The sequence below is a fragment of the Battus philenor genome, unplaced genomic scaffold, assembly GCF_028537555.1.
Source record: "Battus philenor isolate CCGP_79_NKW_IND1 unplaced genomic scaffold, ilBatPhil1.0.hap1 SCAF_7, whole genome shotgun sequence".
Taxonomy (NCBI): Eukaryota; Metazoa; Arthropoda; class Insecta; order Lepidoptera; family Papilionidae; genus Battus; species Battus philenor.
The window spans coordinates 10,472,125-10,499,415 of NW_027181737.1; the positions used below are offsets into that span (position 1 = coordinate 10,472,125).

General features: G+C 31.9%; 3 protein-coding genes across 7 annotated transcripts in view; 2 read left to right on the forward strand and 1 right to left on the reverse strand.

Annotated features, from left to right (window-relative positions):
• The first annotated feature begins 89 nt into the window (after nt 1–89).
• LOC137930931 (uncharacterized) lies at nt 90–4,776 on the forward strand. The gene is made up of 6 exons (XM_068774297.1): nt 90–510; nt 1,155–1,313; nt 1,983–2,434; nt 3,099–3,279; nt 3,361–3,481; nt 3,748–4,776. Exons 1-6 carry the CDS (start codon nt 232–234, stop codon nt 4,401–4,403), a joined length of 1,848 nt encoding a protein of 615 aa, XP_068630398.1. The 5' UTR covers nt 90–231; the 3' UTR covers nt 4,404–4,776.
• A 473-nt stretch (nt 4,777–5,249) lies between these two features.
• Nucleotides 5,250–6,312, reverse strand: mRpL47 (mitochondrial ribosomal protein L47). Its single transcript, XM_068774496.1, has one exon. It carries the CDS (start codon nt 6,240–6,242, stop codon nt 5,475–5,477), a length of 768 nt encoding a protein of 255 aa, XP_068630597.1. The 5' UTR covers nt 6,243–6,312; the 3' UTR covers nt 5,250–5,474.
• Nucleotides 6,313–7,069: 757 nt separating this feature from the next.
• Nucleotides 7,070–27,291, forward strand: part of sfl (N-deacetylase and N-sulfotransferase sfl) — a 139,628-nt gene continuing 119,406 nt past the window's right edge. For 4 of the 5 annotated variants that reach the window (XM_068774116.1, XM_068774123.1, XM_068774118.1 and 1 more), the window contains exon 1: nt 7,070–7,249. The gene's annotated coding sequence lies outside the window, so the exon portion shown is untranslated. Of the gene's footprint in view, nt 7,250–11,134; nt 11,160–27,291 lie in introns of those variants that run through there. The other variant, XM_068774117.1, reaches the window with a different exon arrangement.

Below are 27,291 nucleotides of genomic sequence, written 5' to 3' on the forward strand. Positions count from 1 at the left end.
TTATCGTAATAATTAGCTTATTTCTGGTGGCTGTATAATTTGAAACATATGCTTACTCAAGTAATTAAAAAAAATAGAATATGTCACAACAAAAACTTTAATGTATATGAAACAACTATCATTTTAAAATTAAAGCTACCCTAGAAACAGGATACTGTGTAAAGGAAACAAGTTAAAAAAAATCATTTACATTTTAAACGTGGAATTAATTATGACAAAAATCTATCCATCATGAGTCCTCAAAAGAAAAAGGCGAAATTACTTTGCCGTCAAGAAGGTCCAACAAAACGTCTAATAACTGAAGAAAATGAATCCAATCTTAAACGACTAAAGTCGGATTCATGTAATATTGGAGAAGATTTTAAAGCTTTGAAAAGGAAAAACTTTATTAAAGCATGTGAACAAGTTTCTTATAAAGCGTATCATAATTTTGCTAAAAGACTTAAATTAATATACCTACCATCATGTATAAATGGAAATAAATGCGACCATCAGAATGTTAAGGAAGGTGTAAGCATTGATACCATATATCAAATTTATCTTATTATAATAGAAAATCCTTTATAGAACTATACAAGAGACCAAACTTAGCTAAAAATAAATTCTTTTTTTAATCAACTGGAAACACAGAATTAAAAAGAAGCTTTTAAAAGTGGATTGCAATTGTGTAATTTTAATTTACTTGATATAATAAAATTATAGTTATAATTTCTTTGTAGTAGATAGCACAAGAAACTTCCTGGGCTTATATTTGAGCTATAAAAAAAAAACAAAATCATTTAAAATTGAGTTAATCAACTGGTTAGACAATCCTCTGAGAGTGGCACTAGGAGGCGTGACAATTTTAAATGCATGTAGCATTTAAGTTTGTTACTAACTATTCTATCTAGATTATTTAAGAAGTAAGACTTTAGCTTGTGTTTGATGTTGTAAATTGCTATTCCATGTTGTTTTAACCTGCTAATTTGAATACAAAAATGACATGTTTTTAATACTGTCTTCTAGTATATTTATTACAAACTGAAGTGTAGTAACAAAACTAAAATTAGCAGGGTAAAATTTTAATAATAACACTGTTAAAAACTACAACCATCATTACAATTAATAACATGTTTGGCATAAAAATATTTAAAATTTCCCATTTCACTTTTCAGAACATTATAAAACAAGTACCATCATATGTGGAAGAATCATTTAAAATAGAAATGAAGACAAACATGTGGCTTGAAGCACTAGAAGTTTGCTTCCTTTGCATTACACCTACTCAATATCTATCTGCTAACATCTTAAAAAATGTGGTAGAGATAATGCTGGTAATTAATAATCCTTTATTGTGATATTGATTTCATTAATATTGATATAATAGCATTGTAGCTGAAAAATATTTGCAAACTTTTACCCATCAACCGATAGACTCCCCTTGCAACTTGCTGCAAGTGTGTTATATCAGTCCATCTAGAAGGCCTGCCTATGTGTGTGTTAACAATATAACCTGAATTAAAAAATATATAAATTCAAACTCTTTTAAATTCACTCTATTGCACTTACAAATATATTTATCATACCCTTCAATGAAGGTTATAACATCTCTAGATAAATAATTTTTTGAACATGGGACCTTATATTTCCCACCACACTGAAACATTCCATGGGTATATGTAGAGATAAGTTTTAGTTAACGACAGTTAAGGTAGAGAGCGGAGTTTGTTTGGTGAATATGAATACCAATGAATTGCAAGAAAGCCTCCTAAAACTTGATATGCGGGTTATCATTGCTACATCTAAACCCTCTCTTTGCCACAATGTGATATATGTGTCACCTACAGAGTGAATCTAAGGAATGTTAAAAGTTACAAATCAAGCTCCTTAGTGATAACTGAATGACCATTCCTAGTTTTAAATGGTACATTGTGTACCATAAAAATTATTATATGGATGTTTAAATACCTCTTTTAAAGTAATATTCTTCATTACAATTTCAGAATGCACATGAAGACCCAGATGCTGATTGTGATGTGTCATATATATTAGAAAAATGTCAACAAATTCTGTCTCATAACTTTAGTTTACATCCACCATGTCTGGGTAAAACAATCAGAAAATGTTATACAAATTTTCTAACTTCTCCAATGGATGTAAAAGATAATACATTTAGTAATAGAGTACAATTTGAATGCAAAAATGGCATTGTCAAATATTGTATGAATAGACTTGAATATGAGCTTAGTTCTGACAGCAAAGATGAAGCTTTGGTTGATAAATATGATAATATTCCTGAAGAAATGAAAGAAAGTGTAAAAGGCTTGCATTGGCAAAAAGAAAAATTTGAAATTTATGAGGCATTAAAGAGATCAGATCGAATTAAACGTCTAATGATGGTTTTAGAAAGTATCATTGAATTATTACAATTTGATTTAGCTATATGGAATTCTCGGTAAGACAAACATTACTTTAAAAGCAAACATTAAAATAAAACCTTGATATAGCGTCATAACTAGTGTTAATGTGTTGTTTTACGTAAATAAAAAGTCAATACTCAGAACAAAAAACTATAATTCATATGTGCATCTCTTTTGGCACTCTTCATCTAAATTATATCGAAAACCTATTTATTACTTTCAATATAAAATTACATGATATTAATGATAATTTAAATTTGATTACAATTTTAAACTACTAAAAAATTGAGCTACAGCAATTTAACACATTCTTAAAAGCTATTGATCATTAACCAATTACAATGTTATCCCTATATTTGTAATTCAATTAGCAGAAGTTACATATTTAAATGCATAACCAGTAAGTTATATTTTTACCTTAAAATATATAAGTAATAGTTATTAGATAAAATATATAAAGGGAGGTATTTTTGGAGTTTCCATTTGCATACTTCTTCATATCAGTCATCTATTTATTTCTAAAGGTTGTCTTGGTCTTGAAACACCTTGATGGGATTAATGAAACTATCCATACATTGATGTCTAATTGCTTTTCTTACAAAATCATTAATAGTTATGTCCACTTATCAAAGCTTTCTCCATAACTTTAGGTAAATATGCATACATATATCCTATCTCTGTTGATAAATGTAATTTTAGATACACTAACAATATGGGATGCCATATAATGAGATCACATAGACCTTTGATGACTTTCATTCTATGGTCTGACAATGTTCTCTACACTGGTGCTGTCAATAATAATTGCCGACAAATTCTAAGAATATTTACATATATGGTACATCTCCAATATCCTGAGGAATACATAAGAATTATATCTGTAAGCTTCTTTCACTAATTATTTATGTTTTTTATGAACAGCATCTGATGTTAAAATCTAACATCATATTTAAAATTTTAGGTTTGGTTAAATGCAATGGTACATACATTTTACATCTGTGAAAATAATTCAAATAGTGACTACCCTAATACTGGAAAATATTGCAAGGCTTTTGCTAAGGAATTTTATAAAATTATAACAGGTAACTATCTGAAATAAAAAGAGCATTGTAAATGTGTTAAAAATATATACATAATTAAAAAAACTATAGTTTAAAAAACGTTTATTGCTTAGAATGTATGCATAACAAATTTTTCACCAATTTGTTAAAAATACCAAAAAGTTTATATTTTCTTCAATTTCTAAAATGTGCCATGATATTCATTACATGGATTTGATTATTTTGATGAAAATTTATGAGTATATTTCCTCATGTTTGTCAATCTTTCATATTTGTTTTTCTTATAGAATTACCTAAAGAATCAATACCCAAAATCCTGCAAAAAATACAACCATCTTACATGAAATATCTAGTTGGATCTTTGCATGTACACTCAATAATATCTGCTAGCGAAAACAACATTATACAAATTATTATGAATTTTATAAATAATAAGGAATGGGAACAATATCCAGCTATTCATAACAAGTTAGATATCTCTGCAACTAATATGATAAAAGCACGAAGAGTAAAAAATATTACCAAATATTTATCAAAGACAATGAATAAAATAATGCAAAGACAGCATTCCATTTCCAAAACCAATGAGTCATGTCGTAAATTTATGCCAATTGCTAATAAAGACTCCTTCACAATAGACCAAAATTATGTAATATTTTGTTTATATATAGCACTGGATGCTTATTTAGAGGCATTTAATGTACAACATGTACAAGATATGTTAGACACATTAAATAAAAAAATGCTTCATAATGAACAAATAGAAGAAGATTTTATTCCCCAATATTGTACATATTCTGTTACCCTACAGTTTATCAAACAGTATCGGTCAATATATGAACAATTGCAAGAACTAATAATAAGACTGCATAAACTAGCAGGCAATGGACATCTACCTGAAGCATTTAAGATTTTTGAAAACGTAGGTTTACTTGGATTGTAAATTTATCGTTTCTCATATTGATAAACACATGGGTAAATTTAACAAATATTTTCCTATGAACAAGAAAGGTATTTGAAAGTAATTTCGATTACCGAAAGTTCAGTCGTCATCACATGAAAACACTGAGTTTTAAGGATTTTAAAAATGAAACAAACTTGACAAGGCATTCTTGTAACGTATTATCATGGAATTTGTATAATTAATAACAAAGGTCAAAAATCTTCTTGCTTGTAATTTTAGGGTATTAGTTAAGGTAAGTTAAAAAAGAAAGATATTGTTGTAAATCATGCTCAGCACATTTCCCATTAACATTATTTTGAATTATTCACTACTTAATAGTACTGTAACTATAAAAGCAAAACAATTCTTTTCAACTAATAAAACTCTGTGAAACTAACTTGTTATTTTCTTATTTATTATATCCTATTCTGTTATGAACATTGAAGTGGCAATGGAGAGCTCACATAGGACATTGGAACTAGTAGAACCTCAGATGTCTGCCCACAAAGGAAAGTGGCCAGTTTCAACCTCTATTGATACCTGGAGGACACCCAAAACCAGCTGTGAGCATCTCTCACTTATATTCTGATGATAATGATTTTGTTCTAGGATTATATAAAGCAAGTAGTTACTATAAAAGTTCTTAGTGATTTCTACATGTATCCAATAAAAAAAACTGAATTCCATTTCTTTTATTTTTAATTAAATAAGTTGTGAAATATAATACTTTTATGTATCCTTATTTTTCTCATACACTGTAAACATAATTGAATTGTTGCAACTGTGGAATGGTTTAAAAATATAAATAAAATATCTAATTACTTGTACTATTTTAATTTTGTTTAAAATTACACAAATTCACAATTCATCTCAGAATAAAAGTAATTTTTGGAAGTCTCTGATATTTTTAGTTAAAATTAAACTCCAGCATATCAAAGTGATAATTCTAAATATTTCTGCTACAGTTGAAGAGGAACCACTCTCTTTTTAAGCTTTTCTATTACATAAACTTATATAACTTACAATCATACTTGTCACATAAAAAAAAACAATGTTGACACATTAGCAATACTAATATTTAGGAAAAAAGTGCCCTCTAGCCTTTTTAGTTCTTTTTGCCTTTTCAATATCGACATTTGGATATTCCTCTTTCAACTTTTCCATATCCATATCTGGAAAACGTTTTAATAGGTGTTGAACATGGTTAAAATCTCTATTGCGAGCTTTTCTTGCTTCATTGTATTGTTTTTCTTTATACAGTCTATAAAATTTTTTCACTGCTATACTGTTTATGTAACCATGCTCCAAATATGACCTGACCCACCGTGTATTCATGAATTGTGGTATATGATATTCTTGTTTATTGTACTTTTCAGGTAATCCAAAAACATTGATTACATCCTCAACAGGGCGCTCCCCAGTCTCTCCAGTTTCTAACTTGTAATATGCAACATTACGTTCTCTTATTACTGTTTCAATGTTATTCATGGACTCTTGTACCTTATCAATTCTTTCAGGATTAGGGAACAGTCTCGTTTTCTCTTTACATTCATGTTCCATAGTGTAAAGCATATTTCGCTCTTTAAGTAAAACATACCATAATTTATGCAAATCTACATTAGATTTTATTCTTAACTCGTCCAACCTCCATGCTCTGCCTACTCTAATATTGGTTTCACTCCAATTTTTCTTAGAATCGAAAAATTCCATTAAATCACAATTACTTGTAGTTACATGAATTTTTCTTTTAATAATTGATGGAAATATTGACAAGTTTTTTACATGGTGATAAAAAACTGGCGTAGTTTTGAAAAGCGTTTTTAATATAGATAAATTCATTCTTACCAACTTTATTTAGTACTATTATTCATAAAAATATTTTGATTCATAAAATCATAACCTATATAAAAGAAACGTCACTGTCAAAGGATTCGAACCGCATGATAATATAGAAGAAAATTATTTAGTTAAAAAAATTTCCTTATTCATGGCTACATAACATAGTTCATAATTATTATATTATGTGTTAATAATGAATTTATACTATCGGTTATATTATTGACAAAAAGCTACAGAATAAATGCCGTCATCAAACGTCGGGTAATATACTATAATTTGAGAGTATTTCGGCCAAAAATAAGGGTCGTAAAACGAAGTGACATACTATTTAAAAGGATTTTTAAATCTGAAATAGGAACACATGGGTTTATTACATATGAAGCTTTAACTTAATAAATCCGAAGCATGAAGTTTTTTTTTTAAATATAAAACAGTATTATAAATAGGGACACACGCGCGTTTCCGCACAATATTGAATATCAATAAATGATAATATTAACATCAATAAATAATTATCCGTTTTCTTATTAAACGTTTCACTAATTTTAACTAAGCAGAGGGAAGCAAATGATCAGTCTCTGGTATTTTGTTTATTATTAATAGGTATTTCATATCGAAATAGCTTATATGCCAATTTCAATACTAATAAACAATTTAAAATCTTTTAAAATAATAACGAAGAGTTTATATCACCAAGGAATTTGTTTTAAATACGAAATCTAGTACATAACGCATGTTTTACTTACTATTGGATTATTAAATCTAAAGCAATGAGTTATAACGTTATTTTTTTATGGCAAGTAATCATAATCAGCGGGTGACGAACACAACAGAGTTTGGTTTGGAGTTTTGTTTGGAATTGAGAAGCTATAGTAAATAGTGAACAACAGCAGTATTATATTGTGGTTATTTTTTCATTGTTTAAGTGAAATTGTTTAGTGTTGTGTAATTATTGTAACTTATTCTTGTCAGATCCAGTCATTACTTTTTGAAGGAGACATTAAAAGGTAACTGTGCTATTTGTTGCTATTATTTTTGTTTTGAAAGAAGTTGTTTTTGTATGTTTAATAAAGTACTTAAGCCCTGATTTACTAAAAACAACGCATCATATTTTCACAATATGGACATTAAATCTTGCCTAATTAATTTGTTAAACATAAACATAACCCTAAAATATCGTCAAAAATTGTTGATGCACTATAATAAAACATTTTTAATGCAATTTCAATATTACTATTTTTATTAAACGAGATATGATTATAAAGTGTTTGTAAAGAAGTTTGCTAACCAAATCTAAACACCCGCATCTTGCATTGTTAAAAGTCCAGCTTAGACATATTTAATTCTTGATTGTTTGTTCTGTACTGAATATTCTCTTTTCTCCCGAAAATTACTAAAATTGAAACTGGAGGCATATTTATGATATATTTTTATCTTTTATATTAATAGTAAATTTATTATAAAAATTATTCTAAATAGGACGACATACATTTTAAGCTTCTTTTTAAAATATCATTATTATATTCATCTGTATATATTTTTTTAAATAAGGATTGGTTCATAGAGACAAAATTATACAAAGATTCTGCTTCATAAAACAAATAAAAATCATTTGTGGTTTAATAACATTTGAAGGTAATTAGAGAATGATTTTTATTTGTGGATCATTCTACAGAAATTAAATTCATTCTTTATTCTTTTTCACAAACTCCAACCATATATTTTATTTTTCCTGGTATACATGATATGAAACTTTGTTCATTATTAAGGCCTGTCCTATTATGCTAAGAATACAGTGCGAGCTGTAAAAATGGGAAATAACTGCATACGACCACAATAGTTTATAATTTTTTTAGTTTCATCAATATTTTTGTGTATTTTACATTAGTTTGTATACATAAAAAATGTTTATTTATAAAAAGGAGATTTGCGTGTGAGCATAACTACTTACATAAAAACCCCTGGAAAACTTGCAGCTAGCGATCATTGGTTATTTTATAAGTAAAACAAATGTTTCATATTTGTTTAAATGGGCTTTTAAATACAAGCAAGAAGTCTTATCTGTTTTTTAACACATTTTAAAAATCACAATAACAAACAATAAAAAAGTCCAAATGCCTGTTTCCTTGCATTATTAAATTCAAGTTATTGGACAATTTATTGTAATTTCAACTGTTTTTTTACTTGCATTTCTTTTTTGCCATAGACTCATAATTTATGCTAGAAAATGATCTAAATAACTTACTAATTTGTGTTTATTTTTAAAATTATTAAATTTTATTAACTATGCATGGTAATCTGTTTAATTTAATACATAAATAAATAATTTATTACTTGATATTTATTGTCTAACTAAAAAAAATCCTTTAATAGAATTGTTCTGACACACTTTTTCCTTAAATGATGGTTATCAATGTTCCTGCAAGAATTATAGTATGTGACAATGATAATCAAAATTTAAAAATATTTACAAATTTGTTACAGAGTTGATTTGCACTTAAATGCAAACTTACTTAGTTAATATGGCGAGCTTATTAACCTGATATTCTTGACCCTAACATGGCTGTCCCTACAAAAAATTTTTTTAGCTAACGGAAATATTTTTTTTTATGTCGCCATCTCCGTAATATCGTTCGTATTTCAATCAATATTCCATTTTAAGTAAGGTTGTTGAAACTAAAATAAAATAATGCGCCTCTGGCGTTTTATGTTAAATAGTTAATTGATTAAATAAATTAATCTATAACTTTTGTTTTATGTGTGCTTGATAGACAAGCGTAGTGATTACGTTAATCTAATATTAATGTAAACACTACAGGGACTGTTTAGGATTAGAGTTGGAGAATTAGCTGGAGTTGCTTTGTATAATAGTGTATATCCGTACTTCCTGTATACCATGCGTACTTGTCATTCACACTCGAGTCGAATGACGTTAGACATCTCATAAACCTAGCTTAGAGCCGACAGGAAACAAGCTCCAATTTTGTTTTATACAATGGGTTGTTAAAGTTATTCTGAAGGATTGTTTTACGATCCTCTGACGGCTCGTCGGAACGGACGTAAATACAGTGTTGATTGGAAAATTTGTAAATTGTGTTAGTTAGTTAGTTAGTGTACTATACAAACGAAACACGGTCTCTCACTTTAGACCTAATTCGTAAGCTTACAGTTGCTCAATGAGCCATGGAGAGGACTATCCTCGGGATTTCTCTACGAGATCGATCCTGGAGTAACGAGATCCGTAGCCCAATAGATTGGAAAGTAATATGGCGGTGGCAAGTCACATAGCGCGCAAAACAGATGGCTGCTCAAAGCTTTAAGGTTGTGAAGGGCGACGTACCGACAAATTCAGTGTAGAGCGATCGCTTACAAGGTAGACAGACAGATAGTCGTCGGTAGACGTTGGATGCAAGCTGCTTCCAACCAGGCCTCTTGTAAATCAGCCAGTGTCCAGTATTGGACGTGCTGCGGCTAAAATTATAATAATGATGACGAAGTACGTGTTTTGAATTTTCTTATAAGCCAAATGCTTTCTTTCACTATTATCGGAACTTGATCATATTAAGAAAGTAAAAATACAAGAATTAAATATGTAATTATGGTATGATTATAATTTTAAAAATGCCTTTATCCAGCAGCAAACGCTCTACTGCTGAAATAATTATAAAAATGATTACTGCATGTATTTAGGTATTCTTCAAAAATATTATAAAAACTTGTAAGAACTTTTAGCATAAAATTGTGTTCAATTTATTGTATATAATGAATATTTGTGTCTAATAAGTAATGTATAGTGCACACCGACATAACTGTCGCCTAATTTTATGTTTATTGAGCTACAAATTCAATATAACCAACGTTGTGTAGTGAATATTAATGTTCAGATTATAATCATACACGAGGGGCGATGTATTGACACGTTGATTAAATGAACTAAGCTTTGTTCCTGTAAGTAAGTGCTTTGTCTGATACGGTTGTAGCACATATTGCCTTATATACTTACTTCTGTCACTCTTATGAAGTTATCTTAAGATGCAAGCTATTATTTAATTACGTATCTCTTGTCTGAAGTGGCAGTGGGTGAGGTACATCGCTCGTGCAACTGACAGTCGTTGAGACTTTAGGCTTCTCGAGCGGTGACCACGAGTAGGAGACGGGGTGTTGGCTGGTATCCCTCTAGGTGGACCGACAATATAGTTAAGGTCATTTTCCTTGAAGACCTTCTCTCCAGGAACCGTTAGAAAAAATTATTTAAACGGTTTTTTGTGTTATAAATTTATAATTATGTGTTTTCCAAACGATGAAAAATCGGAAGCTTTTAGTCGAGAAACATTTAGACGACAGGCAATGACCGATGGGGCTTAGTTATTTATTTAAATAATTACATTCATTGGTTGCAATAATGATAATAAAATAAGTCATATTTTATAAACACACGTCAAAGTGTCACTTCGAACTTGTCTATCGACCAAACAATGATAGACGAAATTTTGATTTTTCTTACGCCGTTCTCAATTCTTGCGATAGTAACCTCGCATTAGCTTTCCAGGGAAAAGAGACGGATTTCTTGGTAAAACAATAATTGTGGACACCCAAGACATTCCAGATCGGATATTTTAAAAGAATTGTCCACGCGCTAACTGGATACCGCTTCATGTGCGCTGGATGGCCACGGTGTCAGATTATTTCCGGACACCTGTAGCACTATGTTCAACTTTTACAGTAGCTGCGTTTTTTATGGTTCCGTTTTTGGGGACCTCTTGAATGCTCGGAATATGGACTATGCGGAATAATTATTTTACAATCTCCTTCCATGCTTCACAATTTCTTCTATTCTTCATCTTTCTTGCTTTACAAATTCTAACTTTTTTACATTTCTTTCAGACATCTCCAATGATCCTCACCTTCATTCCTAAGGTATCATATGTTTCTGTGTTTTTTTAAATTACTACATTTTATCTCATCCTTTGTTACTATTTTAATCATGTCTTTCTTTTACTTCTTATTTGTAAACACCTCATCTCATTATCTATGTAAAATTTTTATTTTATACTATTTTGATATAACTAGATCATATTTCTATGTATTGCACTCTGAATAATTGGCTTGAAAAACCTGGCGGAACACATGGCGACTCTCTTCGTAGTCCACTAAGAAGGCGATATTCCTAGGCTATTTTTACCTAACTCTCTCTCACAGACAGACGGAAGTCCTTCAAATACAGAAATCTGCATTAGAGAAGTTCATATAGCAATAATTATACATAAACTATTTTCTATAATTATAAAGCATTTATTCATATATTATTCACTGAGGATCATTAACAATGACAACTAGAGAAGAGTGTCAAAACACCATAATTATATGAAAACTAGAATCAGATTGAATTGTATAACGGCATCATTCAACTTACTAGGGTTCCAAACGTGCCCTGGTTTGAGAATAAGAAAAGTCTACAACACAAATTCATTCCCTAGTTCTATTGTCAATTATCAATCCTTTACAGGCCTCCATATGGGGACAATTCGAAAATGGACTCGACATGAGTTTAACCAAAATACCCAATTAAAGCAAAATTTAATATAAATTTGTATAATACACAAGGACACGTAAGAGTTGCAGAATGGCTTAGGTGAGGCATGACTCAATAAAGATAGTTAAACCCTGCTTTATTCTACGAATTTTTAACAATTTTTTCTTCAATAAATTCTTTAATTTTTTACCTGATAGTTCAGAGACATTACACGGGAGTGTATTATAATACAGTACTACGTCTGCCCTGTGGGCAATTTACTAATTTTATAACAAAGGCCCGTCTCATCATAATTCACGCTTTTATTCTTTGAACATCTGAACACCTAGTTCAGATCCGATAATTTGAAATGTTTCGAAATTATATGTAATAAATTACATTCTTACTTACGAGGGTGAATCAAAAAGTTCTTAGAAGTGCATATATATGAAACCTTTTTGGATCAAGTTCGATATTCAAATTAAAGAGTGTCTATCACACTATATTTATGCAGACTGTCACTTGTTTTTGTCAGTTCGTTCGCATGTAATAAATTTTTTTGTGCAACGAGTTGCTAAAAAGTCAAAATTATGGATAAAAGTGAGTTACGTGCGGTGATAAAATATCTCAGTTTGAAAAAAATGTCTACGAAGGAAATTTTTTTCGACATTCAGCAGACATTAGGAGGTGATGCTGTACCCTATTCTATGGTTGCGTACTGGGTGGCTGAATTTAAAAGAGGTAGATCAAGCTGTAAAGATGACCCGCGTTCTGGGCGGCCTTCAACCTCCGTTACAGAAGAAAATGTCAAAAAGGTTGAGAATCTGGTTTTGGAAGACAGAAGAATGACTATAAACATATAGCTGAGATCCTAAAGATATCTTTTGGTAGCGTTCAATCCATTTTAATTGATTTACTGGGGTTCAAAAAAGTGTCTGCAAGATGGGTGCCACGAATGTTAACCGACGAAAACAAAAAGCGACGTTTGGAAATTTCCAAGCGTAATCTCGAAATGTTCCAGCGTGATTCGGATAATTTTTGCCGTCGTCTTGTCACCATGGATGAAACGTTGGTCGACCATTTTGATTCTGAAACTAAAAGACAAAGCATATCTTGGAAACGACCATCCTCTTCATCCATTAAGAAATTTCGAGTTGCTCCTACCGCTGGCAAAGTTATGGCCTCTGTGTTCTGGGATAGTGAAGGAATCCTTTTTATTGACTACATGTCAAAAGGCCAGACGATTACTGGACCCTATTATGCAAATTTAATCCCGAAAGTGCATGAAGCGATTAAAGAAAAACGTCCTGGAAAACTGTCGTTGGGCGTGTTGTTCCTTCAAGATAACGCTCCTGCTCATCGATCGGAAGTTGCGCTCAACGCAATCCGCTGTGCTGGCTTCAATCTCCTTGCCCACCCACCATATTTTCCGGACTTAGCCCCAAGTGATTTTCACTTATTTCTAAAATTAAAAGAGGAAATTCGTGGAACAAAATTTCACGATAATGACGCGGTTATAGCTGCCGTAGAGGACTTTTTCGAGAGTCAAGAAAATAATTTTTTTTCACAAGGAATAAGGAAGTTAGAAACGCGTTATTCTAAATGCATTGCATTGCAGGAAGATTATGTAGAAAAATAAAATATTATTATTTAAATCTTTGCATTTTTTAATATTGATTCCAAGAATTTTTTGATTCACCCTCGTACGTAGACTGATGTGTTTGGCCACGACCTTCGGTCATAAAACAGCGACTAAGTTATCATAGACTACACATTTCACTACAAATGTTTTTAACTAGCTTTTTTTAGAGAGATATTTTGTATATGTTATACAAACAAATTGTGTACATCAGGGATTCGAGTAGATTATATAAAATTACTTTAATATTTTTACATCATTTTTTCTGAACTGTCAATTGAATGTAACTAAAAAAAACGTGTTATGTATAAGAAAATAAATTATTTTATATTTGTATAGCTCCTCTATTCGTGTTCTTTTGACTAAATTAATTAATTAGGAAAGTGTTCGAAGTTTGTTATTAATCCAGTACTGAAGAGAAATATTGAATTTTGTTATTTAATGTTCATTGTCATAGAATTTTACACTTCAGGAGTTTCACTCAACAGAGCAATTAGTTGACAGTAAATTAATTAGTTACTTGACAACATTGAGGCAAAAACTTTCGCTTTTTGATAATTATTAACCAAATAACTTTGAAGACGTTGACACATCATAACGCAGAATATTACATTTATAATACCTATAATACCTATAATATCCATTAACATCCATAACAATTATTTCTTTCTATTGGAATGGTATGCCGATGATTTATTTTAACTCAGTTCAATGTTTGCAGGCACAGATAGTAAACAATAATTAATTTTAATCAGATATTTGTGATACCATAATTTTTTAAAAACTTAATTTATTAGTAAACTTACCTCCAAATTTTTAATCGTTGCTAAACGTATCAAAAGTATGCAGGCTGGTTAGTTATAGTTGTAAAAATAAGGGTTAATCTATAGCTAATTTGTCGGCAAAAGGCTTTAAGCTTTTACACCTACTTCCAATCATCCTGTATAAATTGATCACTCTGAAACTCTATTGGAATGCAACAGGCTAATACCTTAAAATCTGCAAGTATGGATAGTAAACAATAATTAATTTTAATGTGTAGTTATTCGAATTTTGAAAACGCTTTTTTACATCATTACGTTATGTATTGTTTCTAACATCATTTATATTTGGATAGGGTGTACCATATATTAAAAGACAGCAAATGTGCTACACATTCACCACTTTATAAATAAAATCAATAAACTTGTTATTAAATTGCGTTACGCTTTATTTGTAATCTCGTAATTGTTCACTTGCAGAAGGTTGTCTATTTTATATCCTTTTGCAGTATTTTAGTATTGCATATATCGACTACCGAACAGCTAATATTAAGGTTATTTTTTGTGTCAATAATATTTATTCTATTGGAGTTGGTTAAACAGTCATGCTATTGTTATGCATAATAGCTGTACATTGTCGTATCAGCCCATAGACGGCTACTGCAAGGCATAGGCTTCCTTCAAAGATATCTATGGGGTAAAAAACCATAATCGGTACGCTCGGCAAGCGGGTCAGCGAACGCGGTCTGGTATTATGGTACGCAGAGGTCGTTGCTGCCTATCATAGAAACTTGATTGTGAGCACTGGAAATTCTATATGATAAATGCGAGTGTGAATTATATAAGGTAGTACCCCGTCAATCGATCCCTTGACCTTCGATAGCTTATTCTACTGCTGGGCTACCACTGCTCAGCTGTGCTGTATATAGCCTATTTGTATTTGTGGACACTTCTCTAGAAATAACTACGCATAAATATTTTTTAATTTAATGTTTAGAATCGATATTGATAAAGCATACATCCTTTTACCATATTTTATTATAATTAAACCTATAAAATCGACGTTATTCCAAAGGGTATTTAGGAAAATTTGAAATTCTAATTCCATGGACGTTAAATAAGGAAGACAACAGAAAACCATTAACTTAGCGTGTTTTGTGAATGACATTTTATCAAAAGATCAAACTTCAAAGCCATCGAAATAAATAAATAAAAAACACTCGTCTGTTTCTAGACTTTTTGAAGGAAATTATTTTTATATTTCATTACATTTTAAAGATGCTTTTAATCCCCATATTTAAATTAATATCTTTGTATGTTTGATGCGTGTTTATTTATATTTATTTTGGATTAACAGTGGGCAGGACATTTTAATTATATTTAAAATAATAGTTTCAACATATATTTTAGTATCGTGTGCATACCCTCAAAGCATTTCAGATTAGTTAAAACCAATTCATCCAGACAATGGTATTGAATGGTATTAAAGAAACATCCAATGATGTTTTACAATCCAAGTCTCACTTCGTTGATGGCTTACCATTTCAACCCACTATTGGCCAAAAGACTTTTTTTTCTTCTGATATATTAAAACCACCACCATTCTCTTACGGTGCACTCGGTACGCGCGGCGCACAAATGTCACACAATTTAAATGTCACAATTACTGCATTTAGTAGATACATTGGCGTTTCAGGGCGTTTAATTTTTGCCGCAGACATTAAACTTACCACCGTCAGCAAACTTAGACTAGACAACTCTGTTAGATAAAGTTTGGTTAGTTGGCTATTATGAAAAACTTTTGAGGTTCGGTCTATGTACATAGATTAACATATGATCCGTAAATATTCTTCTTCCTCCTTCTCCTCCTTGTGTCCTATCCCTCACTATTGAGGACCGTGACCACTTTTTGGAAAGTATGTCGTACAATGTGTGACACCGTCTTTGCTCGTCGATGGCAGTGTGAACTGCTTTAGCTACTGTGGTATCAAGCCTGGTCGAATCAGCGCATGGGGCTGCGGCCTTGTGGTAGCCGTCCATTTACCTTTCCAGTGATCAAAAATATTGTACCCTATCTAAAGTTTTTCTGAACTAAATGAAAAAAATATTATTCTTGACTAGACTTCCCTATTTTTTGTAGTACTCAAAATGGGTCCTAGTAACTCATACTTTCGACTTACGATAAGGTTTAAGATATTTGGTGATATTATCTACTTGATACGGATTCTCATAAAAAATCAGTCTGCTATAATAATTTGAAAGACTGGTCTTTAAATTAATTTTAGCACTTTTTAATTTGGATACATTACACTAAGTTTATATTGTTACTGAAAGCTATATACAATATATATACAAACGTGAATTATAGCTCATGGCTATAATTCACGTTTGTAACTTTCTTGTGTGCAAAACAGGAAAAGGAAACTAAAATTAAAAAAAAAAATCATGAAGTAAAAAGCAACATAATGTTAACCTCGAAACAAATACACCTACAAAAATTTATTTTAGCTTTGTTCATCGTGCACCGCTGCGTATAGCTTTCCGCCTCGGCGAAACTGTATCGTTTCCCTGATAATATTTCAGGGCGGAAAGAGGGTCAATTGTCTATCCCATGAGCCTGTGATTAAGCCATCAGTGGCAAATTATCCGCGTAATGTCTCTTGCTCCAGTAACAAGCAATTTTGTGATGCTTTTTGGTCGTCCTGGATAAGTGTCACAATTTGCATGTTTCACGGCGCAGGTGTTGCTTTATATAAGCTTGTACGTCGCCGGCAAACTAAACACGACTTTTAATAAAAAGTCGCTTCTCGGGAATACCTTTTCTTCTGTAAGCGTATGAATTATTCATATAAATGGTAGATTCTTGATAAGTTGATATTATTCGGTTATAGTCGGCTGTAGTGTCGTTTATGAAAAAAGTAATTAAGCGGTGATTGCAAAATCTCCTGCCAAGTGGTACTAGTGGCCGAGATTGTCGTTTTAATTGTTCAAAGCGTGGTTCATTCCGGGAGAGGTCACACGTTATCTAAACCAGCTGTCGGGTGCACCCGGCCTACAATGGACTCGTTTGTTTCCGCGCCGTGTAATATTGTCCGTAATTTAAAATATCGGGCGCGTTGGCACGAGTGGAGCGCGGTTTGTTTCGCATCTAAATTGTGAATCCGGTGTATTGTTGCGTTGATTAGATCAGGGCTGCTTTGTTCAGTACTGAATGGTCGGATTCGCTTGGCTGTCGCCGTCTTTCGCACGCGATACGGTCGCAAGGTTGTGGCTACTGTTCAATCGTTCGTTGTAAAGGACTTTACGAACTGGTTTATTCATTAACTAGACGTTTTGTCCAGCGAAATAAAAAATAATATAAAGATGTTCGTTTATTAGGGTTTGTATTGCGGGCGCTGATTTTACTCCATTACCCAAGAGAATTTTAAATTAATGAGTTGTTCGTGGGTTATGGAAGATAACTTCTAGGCGACTTTTGATTGACCTCACCAGAAACACGACACTTACATCATATATGTGATGTAAAAGATAAAAGCTGAATGAGGTTAGCACGTCTAGCAAATAGAAGAAACATTTTGGGATATGGTAAAATTTAATAGAGTGGCCTTCAATTGAAATGCATATCACTGCTAACCAAAACGAAGACGCGGAGATAAATTTTCTTTTTTTCTGTAGAGTTGGGAAGATTATGGAACGTAGATTATGATTTTATATATTTATTATGTTTGAAAGCAGCAATCATTTGTGTGATGTTATCACACGGTGTTTTTAAATCGAGGAATGTTTTACCTTTTCCTTAATGAGGTAATTGATATATTTATTATGAAAATACTTCCGCCGCCAGTCGTACTGAACTTTAAAGTATTATATCTATCATTTTATTACTGCGAAAATCATTGAATGATTAAATTGCCTCCCTACATAGTATAGATTGGTTGAGTTGGTTGAGTTGGTTGAAGTGAATTAGTTTTGACATTTTGTAGATTATTTGTAGCATTGTTACTAGGAGGAATTCTCTCATATCATCTCTCTTTATAGTTCATTTTGTGAAGTAAAGACGAAAAAGAGCCTTTTGTTAGTAAAAAGTATAAGTATCCATTGTTGTTATTTTAGTCTCGCGATATTTCGCGTAGGTTATGAGAGAAATTTACCAAAAAAACTCGAGAAAATATGGGGTACCGTTGAAAGGAGGCACACAATACGCTAATGGCTTGTGTTTGCAATGACAGTCCCTCCTCGCCAATAAGCTCTATTATCATGGCTCGACTTCAGTGCGCTGAATTGACTAAATGTATTGTGCTTTTGAAAAGATTCGAGACGATGAGGAAACTGTTGAGAAAATTGATCATTTCCACAGGAATAATTCTGGTTTATTATTTTGCAGGATTTTTCTTGCCATGAAGGACAGGTACATTGTGACTCGTCTAGTCGCAATTACTATCCATAGCAAAAAATCCTGCTGACTCCACTCATATTTTTTATGTATTGTATAGATAAATCAATTAAATATGCTGTGCGTCATCTTCAAATCACGTACTGTGTACGTAAAAGCTTAACTACATTAAACTCAGAGGTTTGGACCTTAGAGTCATAATATGGGGGTATTGTTAAAATTTTTGCACAGCTGAAAAGTAATGTGTACATTACTTTAATTTCAAAAAGGTTTCGTGGTCGTCGAAGACCAATAATTTATTGTTATTGAAAAGTTAAAGTAGCTGATTTAATAAGAGAAGTTGGGTTTTCGAGTTATATACTTATAGAGTGGCAGTGGGTGGAGCACATCACTCGATGGCCGTTGAGGCCAAGAGGGTTTCGAGTGGTGACCACGAGTAGGTAGACGCGCCGTAGGTAGAGCCCCCCTAGGTGGACCGACAACATACTTAAGTTCCCGGGAAGTCGCTGGATACGGGCAGCATAAGACCGGTCAAGGTGGCAAACTTTAGAGTTCTATGGCTGTTATGATGATTATGATGGTGACGTAGAGTATTGATGGGAATCACCAAAAGAGATAAATATCTACATTTATAAGTTACAACTAGTGTAGTAACATGATTAATGAATTTTGACTATTCAAAGCCTCTGCTAATATTCAGTTCTCTTTGCAAATACTATGAGAAACGAATATGATCTGTATTTTACACTAGTTCTAAGTTCTAAAAAATGTTTGTTAAAATCAATCTTTTTACTGCGATTTTTACCTGCAAGTCTTGTTAGTTCTGGTATTAGGTTAGTGTTAAGAAAGAACTAATTGATTTGATTTTATAAATTACAATTAATATAGAAATAAACTAAATTAAATACAACGCATTAAGGGGCACACCTAGTGTGACAGCCAAAAAAAAAGGCGATTTTTGGGAATTAATAAAAAAAAACTAGTTAATCAATCGTTTTAAAATTTTGACAGTATGTTTATACATGTTTTGAGAATACACAGTAAAATTTTTGGAATAATATATTAAATATTTTTAAAATAACACGCGATCTCCGGCGGCGACAAAAACAAAAAGGTCCTCCACTGCTGGAGTGATTGCAGCCTTCTCCGTTGATAAAACCTAAAAAAAAATTCTCGTTAAACAAAAACATATTGTCTGTACGATGACCCTCGGGCGAACCAAAAAATCAAAAATTGACAAAATGGCGGCATGTTGAAAAAAAAAGTTAAATTTTACCCAAAATTTTGGTCGTTTTTGGCCTACCAAAATCAGATTTTTGATCAGATCAAAAAACTGGAGGGTCATCGTATGGAGAACTATATAGAGAAGATGTGAAAAAAATTTGATAGCGATCGGATCATTTGTGTCCGAGTAATCACTCCAGCAAATTCGAAAAATGCTGTTTCGAGAAAAACTCGTTTAAAGATAAAATGATCGTTTTCACAGTTATAAATGGATTAAAGTCATACTTACAGCTAATCTGCTATTCCAGGCCCATATAATTCACCTTCCTCTTCCTCAATAAGGTCTTGTTAAGCTGAAGAAGCTTTTCTTCGAGATGATCGACCCTCTTTTGAAGAAGCCCGTTGGCGATGATCTTGCTAGATCCATTAGTCCGCAAAAAAGATTGATCCCATTTATTCCGACGCCCAATAGACGCATCACAGCAACAAGACGTCTATTTATTTTAAATGCATTATCTATCATTGGTCCAGAATTAATGTACGAATTACCACATTCACAAATGACAGCTATTTTAAACCCCAGGCCTCTTGGACTTGCTTGATTAAAAGTAATTTCCTTGTGACAAGTTTTGCACATCACTAAACTGCTGATATCACTAAAAACTGAGACAAACTGTAGAATACATTATCCATGGGATGGGTCAATCACAATATTCTCATCATTATTATGCAATAGTTTCTCTGCGGACGTACTTGTATGCCGTAGATTGCTCGAATGTATGTTGGTTTCCAGTAAAATTTCGTTTTTTTGTTTTTGATCGGTATCTGGGAACATCGTGAGTTCCCTTTTAATTTTTTATTTTTATTGTTTACTCATTTTAAATTAAATAAAATGCGCTTACAAACTACTCGATACAACGGTCAGAATAAAACTAAATGTATCTGGCTCCGAAAATACGTGACGTTGCAGTAAACGAAAAATATACCGAAATAATTATATTTAAATATTTTTTTATACTTGGAGGCTCACAATAGAAACTGGAATCCTGTTTGCAAAGGTTGGAAAAGACGGTAGACTCCGAACTATAGCTCAGGAATGTCCCGTAGCCAATGCAACTACCTAACTGCTGAGCGGCTACTCTTTTAAACGGCTGTAACTCAAAAACTATTTAAGATATCGATTCAAAATTTTAGTATGTTATTTTTAAAGGTATAACCTATCGAAATATGAAATATAAAAAAAATCGATATTTTGAAAATTTCACACTAGGTGTGCCCCTTAACAATACAAAATTAAAAACCATTACCGATCCACAAGCACTTGGTATTCATACCAATATATGTATTATTTCTACGAATTGGTAAATTACATCATGATAAATTGTGGTGACTGGTCTGAGAAATGTGTAATGTTACTTGTAAATGAATGTTACCTCTAGTCGGGGACAACTATATAGAGACGGCTAAAGCATCTGAAGTATGCAGTTACGTAGAAGTACATACGTTTCGAATAAATTTTCTCTCCGCATTCCTCCATTTTATTTCAATAAACGTATGGCGTAAGATTACGGAACTTTCGGCAAATAATTATATCCTTGACTTCTTTGTGTGCATTTCAACTTTTTTATTTGTACTATATAATTAATAATTTAGTAATATAGCCAAAAAAGATAATTCAATATTGTTTTTTTATCAAAATAAAAAAAACAAACATCAAAATGAGCGATTCCTTTGATATCTAACAAGGGTTATAATAGCATATGTAACATATTCAATTCAAATTCTGTAGAGTTGACCTTTTCATCTAAACGAACTAGTATATGTCTTTTTGACCTCCTGAGTTTAATCAGTTAAACATATCGAATCAGGAATGGGAAGTTCGAGAGGTGATCACATTTGACGCAGTATAGATGGTCATCTGTGACCAGGGTAGACTACTTATGAAGGTAATCGGAAGACGCAGAATGTTTCCAACCGGTTCTTTCGATAATATAAGAGGGAGGCCTTTATCTAGCAGTGCACGTTGTACGGTTGAAATAATAATTCTGATGATGAAACATTTGAAATCGCTAGTATGCACTCAGATGCTTTTAACTTCCGAACAAATAAACTTGATAATACTATGTTTACAAAAATTATCGAGCAGCTAATAAATTTACTTTATGTGCTTTTATTTTGATAAATATTTGATAAGCCGTGTCGGTTATAAACTCATTTCAATACCAAAACGTGTCGGCACGCGGTAAGATTAAAGATCTAAAGTTGAATATAAACATTTTTTCCGACAACCTCTTTCTTTTTAATATTTTACATAGCAGGGCACTAGACAATTTTAATACAAGGAAGTGACGAGATGCCTTGTCTTATAAGCTGTGTTGTTCTAGAACTTATCCTGTTTCTGCTCCACAACTATAACATCTTGCGAAGTAGACTCATAAACAAAATAGGTGTAAAAAATAAATGGTCGTTCAATATGAGTTTTGTTAAAACTTCCAATGTTGAATAAATTAATTTTTCTGTCTTTTATTATGTGTGGTGTTATACAGGCTTTGGTAATATACAGGATGACTGATAAAGGTATAAAAACTTTAAAAAGGGTTAATTCTTTATTGCGATAACGCGACTTTGTCGTAATTTTAAAAGGTTTTTGATATTTTTAGTTTATTTTTAAGAGTAAATTTAAGTGGGCCAATTATTATTATCATCATCACTTAAGGTGTTGAATGTTCAGTACTGGATAAGCCTCTTTCGTAAATTGTCAATAGGGTAGGAAACGGCCTGCATCCAACGTTTTCCGACGAACTTAACTAGGTAATCTGTCCACATTGTCGGTAGACGTCCTGCGCTCAGCACACCGAACATTATTTAAAAGAGGAATAATTATATGTCTTAACGATTAACGATATCAACTATTTAACTTTATTTTTAATTTAGTTTCTTTTACCGTTTTAAACCAAAATGGTCTCGTATTCCTCATTTTTATACACAATACTAATTTAATCTACTTTTTGTATATTACGGCAGAATATATTCTACTGGAATCTGTAATGAAATGTTGCCAATTCTAATTAAATATACGTTGGAAAACAAGCCATCATACCATATATTTCTTTTAATAATACGTGCTTCCAGAATTTCTCATTTCTGATATTGCATATTTTTGCTTGTATGTTATATGCATTATTTAATTAAAGTTTATCATGATCTGTGGATACTATATCTACATTATGGAAATTTAAATTTACGATAATTTAAACATTCTGTGGAAATTATCTATAGATTAATTTTAGAAGTATGTATGAAATTGTTATTTATGAAGTTATTGTTTAACCTTTTATAAATAACGTAATTTAAGATGGAAGGAGGCGTAATAATTTTTATTATCTACTTGTCTTAGCTACTCAGTAGCTATTTAAAAGCTCATTAAATTAAAATATTTCGTGTACTTACGATCTTCCGTATCATCAGTCTGGGAGTTGTCGGAGAAAATCAATTTTAACAATTTGAATAATAATGGTGATATACAGCGAAAGTCTTGTACAAAATCAAGCCTTAAAATCTGTTCATTCTCGTACGGAATTCTACTCGTAAGAGTACAAAAGTACAAAAAGTTATAATTAAGTTCAGGCAGCTGTTCGTTCTGTTAAAATTTCATAATAATAATTATATCATTGATCAAATCTTTCAAATTTTAAACTCCAATCCGGTGAAATTTAGACAGGATTGAGAATTAAAGTATATGTAAGTAGAAGCTTTAAGTATATAGTGGCCCAAGCAGAGAAGGCTCCTCCAAAAGCCTTCGAGCTTCGCTACCATGGAAAATGTCTTAAGCCAGGCGTCCTATGCGTCCTGCAGCCTCAAATCCCTGGAATCTGCAAATTAGATTTTATTTAGACAACAGTTAAATTTAGATGCAAATAAAATGATTAATTATCAAAATGAAGTACAAATAATACACAATATTAAACGTTAAAATGATTTGTTCATTTGCATTGAATTAAATATATTGTGGTATCATTTAAATAATTGATTGTATTTTATTAAGAATGAAATGAAATGTATGGAAAGAGTCAAATTTATTTGCCTTTATAAGCACTCTGGTTCATCATTTAAGGGGTTTTAAAGAGGAATTAACGAACTCGACGTGAGGTGTTGTACAGAGAGATTATTTCACGGTGATGAATGGCGTTCTACCTGTTGTGTAACAAAGTAAAAAAAATTGCTACTTATGACTTATTTACGTATATAATGAAGAGTCAGTTTTATGATGGTCGTTATAAAAATTTGCAAAAGATCTTTTTCGTAATATCCTCTCAGCCAATGGTAAATAGTGTGATCTGTTTATAATGAATTGGAAGAAAGCTCTGAGACTAGAAAAAACTACAGAGCTGTTGATTTAGCTTGTTGTTAACTGTTAATAGATTAACCTAGGGTTCGCTTTTAATACTTCTTCTTTATCACTTCTTGACAAAACATTATTTTTTCTCTATTATTAATAACTGCTGATGAATTACTCTACAATTTGTCAACCAAATGTGTCGTTATTAATAAATTAATTTTAAAATAAAAGTTAACTAATAAAAATGAATGTAACATTTGGCGAGATTTCTATGCTAGATTTCTTTGTTATATTATTCTTTAGGAGCCGCTTTTTCAAAATTTATAATGTTATATTATGGCCGTGTTATGTATAAAAGATACCGTGGAGAAATTTGTCGTACAGAATAAAGCGATCGCTTTAGTTTTAAAGGTCGCCAATCTTTGCTATTTTGCTTCTTTATAGGATCGCTCCTGAACCTGCTTAGAAGCAGGGCTTACAACTATAACCGTGAAGTATGCAGCGCAATGATCATAGTATATCGTTTGCCATCCACGAAATCACCTATACGTCGCCATTTTCGTCAGTTCATTATTATTTTATAATCATCACAACTTTTATACCATTTGTAATGGTATAAAAGTTGGTTTACCTGTTGTGTATCTTTGCTTCTCGAATAACATATTCAAAATCACGAACTGATATCACCTATCGCAAATATTTGAGCATTTGATTTATTGCGAGTAGCGTGGTGTGAGAAGGCCGTGTGTACAAGTCCGTGTGTCGATCAATCAGCGAGCGGACGGAGGCGCGACAGGCCATTAGGCAATGCTGCTCGGCTCAGGTGGCGCTGCGTCCGCTCTGACCATCGAACACGCTTCGCCGCTTAGTACGTCTTTGTCTTCTACGTGATAACGTCAATTTTAGTTATTTGTGTAGCGAATATTTCCTGTATTAGCCGTATGATCTTGGTGTACTACCAGTCAAGCTTACTAAGTCGTAATTATAAAGGTTGTATCACGGCCCTCGCCGTAGTCTCCCGATATCCTTCACTGTCTGATACTTTGCAAGCCTAGGTTCAGGAGCAATTCTATAAAGAAGCAAAATAGCAAAGATTGGCGACCTTTAAAACTAAAGCGATCGCTTTATTCTGTACGACAAATTTCTCCACGGTATCTTTTATATATAACATGGCCAAAGTATAACATTATAAATTTTGAAAAAGCGGCTCCTAAAGAATAATATAAAAAAGAAATCTAGCATAGAATTCTCGCCAAATGTTACATTCATTTTTATTAGTCAACTTTTATTTTAAAATTAATATATGAAGAACGACACATTTGGTTGGCAAATTGTAGAGTTATTCATCAGTAGTTATTAATAATAGAGAAAAAATAATGTTTTGTCAGGAAGTGATAAAGAAGAAGTATTAAAAGCGAACTCTAGGTTTGGCTGGCATTCATTACGGTATTATATTTTCATAATCCACTTATCCCTTCTCAAGAAAATGATGCTGAGAGATTTAACACGACCTTCATTGTGCAAACTATTAAAGCGTTATTTTAATTGTTGTATAGGTTAATTAGTTTTAATTTGTATATTATGAAACTTTAACACATTTATTTTAAAGGGAATACACATAGATTCATAGTATTAAGATATTATAAATGCAAGATATTGCATGGAATAATGCTAATTTGTGGATAATTTTTAATCATCTAATGATAAATATTCGCTTTATTATTACGTTACATATTATGTACTTCACATACTACTCTTTCTACTTTAATAATTGTTTATGACGGGGTTGTGTCCTATTCTATTTAGAGCTTTTAAAGAATACATCTTAATATAAACTTGCTAGGGCTAGAATGGCGATGTCATAATAAGTGACTTCAAGATCTCTAATCCCTATACAGTAGACAGCGCACTGCTGGCTGCCAACGAAAGCGAAATGGCATAACTTTTACATCGAATTAAAAGGATTCAGATAAAGATAACGGTATAGCCTTGAACTTTGCCTCAAGATCTAAAACTTAAAGTCAAAGCTAGTGGTAATTGATCAAACCAACTGCAACCAACCGCACAAAAAGGTCAAAAATTTGTCAAAAAATGCTGTATAGGCATGATCGAAATCGCCAATTGCAGTTGCAAAAAAAAACACATCATGAGAGAAACAAAAATTGAACTGGCCGAATACCTTATATTTAGTTACGGGCGAGAAACGAGGTCCGAAGAGTCGACCGAGATGGCATAGATGCTTTTGAGGTGTGGTGCCAGATGAAAATGCTTCGGATTACGTGGATTGTTTTCCGCATCAGAGTCTATATTATGCAACCTCAAAATTAACACTTAGATTTCTACTATCACCGTGCGCCGAGTACTAAATTTACATTATCAGTAAATACAGTAAAAACCTCAAACGACTGACGGTAACTTAAAAACTCTGAAAGGTGATTATCACATCAGTTAGTCGGGATAATTCTCCTGGACATAAAACCTTATGCTGTTCTACGGTGTTCAAGGTAGAAACACGCAGCCTGGAGAACATATTATATAACACAATTAATCTTAGTAAAAAAAACTTCATATTTAGGGATCACGCCTCTCGGCATTGATTGTAACTATGTAAAGAAGAAAACGATATTATTTTTTTATTATATTTAATTTACAGTTACAATGATTGTTTGTTCTTCTTGCAAAGAGAAACATGAAATCCGGCTAAGTTAAAAATAGAGTTAGCCATGCAGGACGTCAATAAAAGGGCGTTATTAGATATATCCATTTTAATGTAAATTCCCAGTTTAAAAATTTATAAGACATCAATTTATATAAAACTTTCGGTCCTCTTTGTATTATTTTTATATAAAATCGGACAGTTCCGTTAAATGAGGCAGTACCATTGGCATCTATTTGGGTCACTAGATAGAAGTGCACAGGCATTACTATCCTGATTGGAATGGCGAAATGAAAGTGAAAATTGCTGGGTTGACGAGGCGCTCCGTCTTATACCTCAACAATTTGCGCAATTGCAGAGCTACGAAATTTATTTTGAATTAAAATCTATATCACATTGTTTTTAAAGATTGTCGTTTAAGATAAAAACTACTAAGGTCTATTGAAAGGTTTTAGATAGAGCGATTGGGTATAGATGTAAAACCTTGGAAGGAGTGTGTGTATAGTTGTCATTTGCTGTTAATTA

Bases quoted from the DNA above. Each gene is read 5' to 3' on its own strand.
- LOC137930931 (XM_068774297.1), top strand. From the start codon at position 232: ATGAGTCCTCAAAAGAAAAAGGCGAAATTACTTTGCCGTCAAGAAGGT. The intron at 511-1,154 runs GTAAGCATTGAT...TTCACTTTTCAG, and splicing joins ATCAGAATGTTAAGGAAGGT to AACATTATAAAACAAGTACC. The intron at 3,482-3,747 runs GTAACTATCTGA...TTTTTCTTATAG, and splicing joins ATTTTATAAAATTATAACAG to AATTACCTAAAGAATCAATA.
- mRpL47 (XM_068774496.1), bottom strand. From the start codon at position 6,242: ATGAATTTATCTATATTAAAAACGCTTTTCAAAACTACGCCAGTTTTT.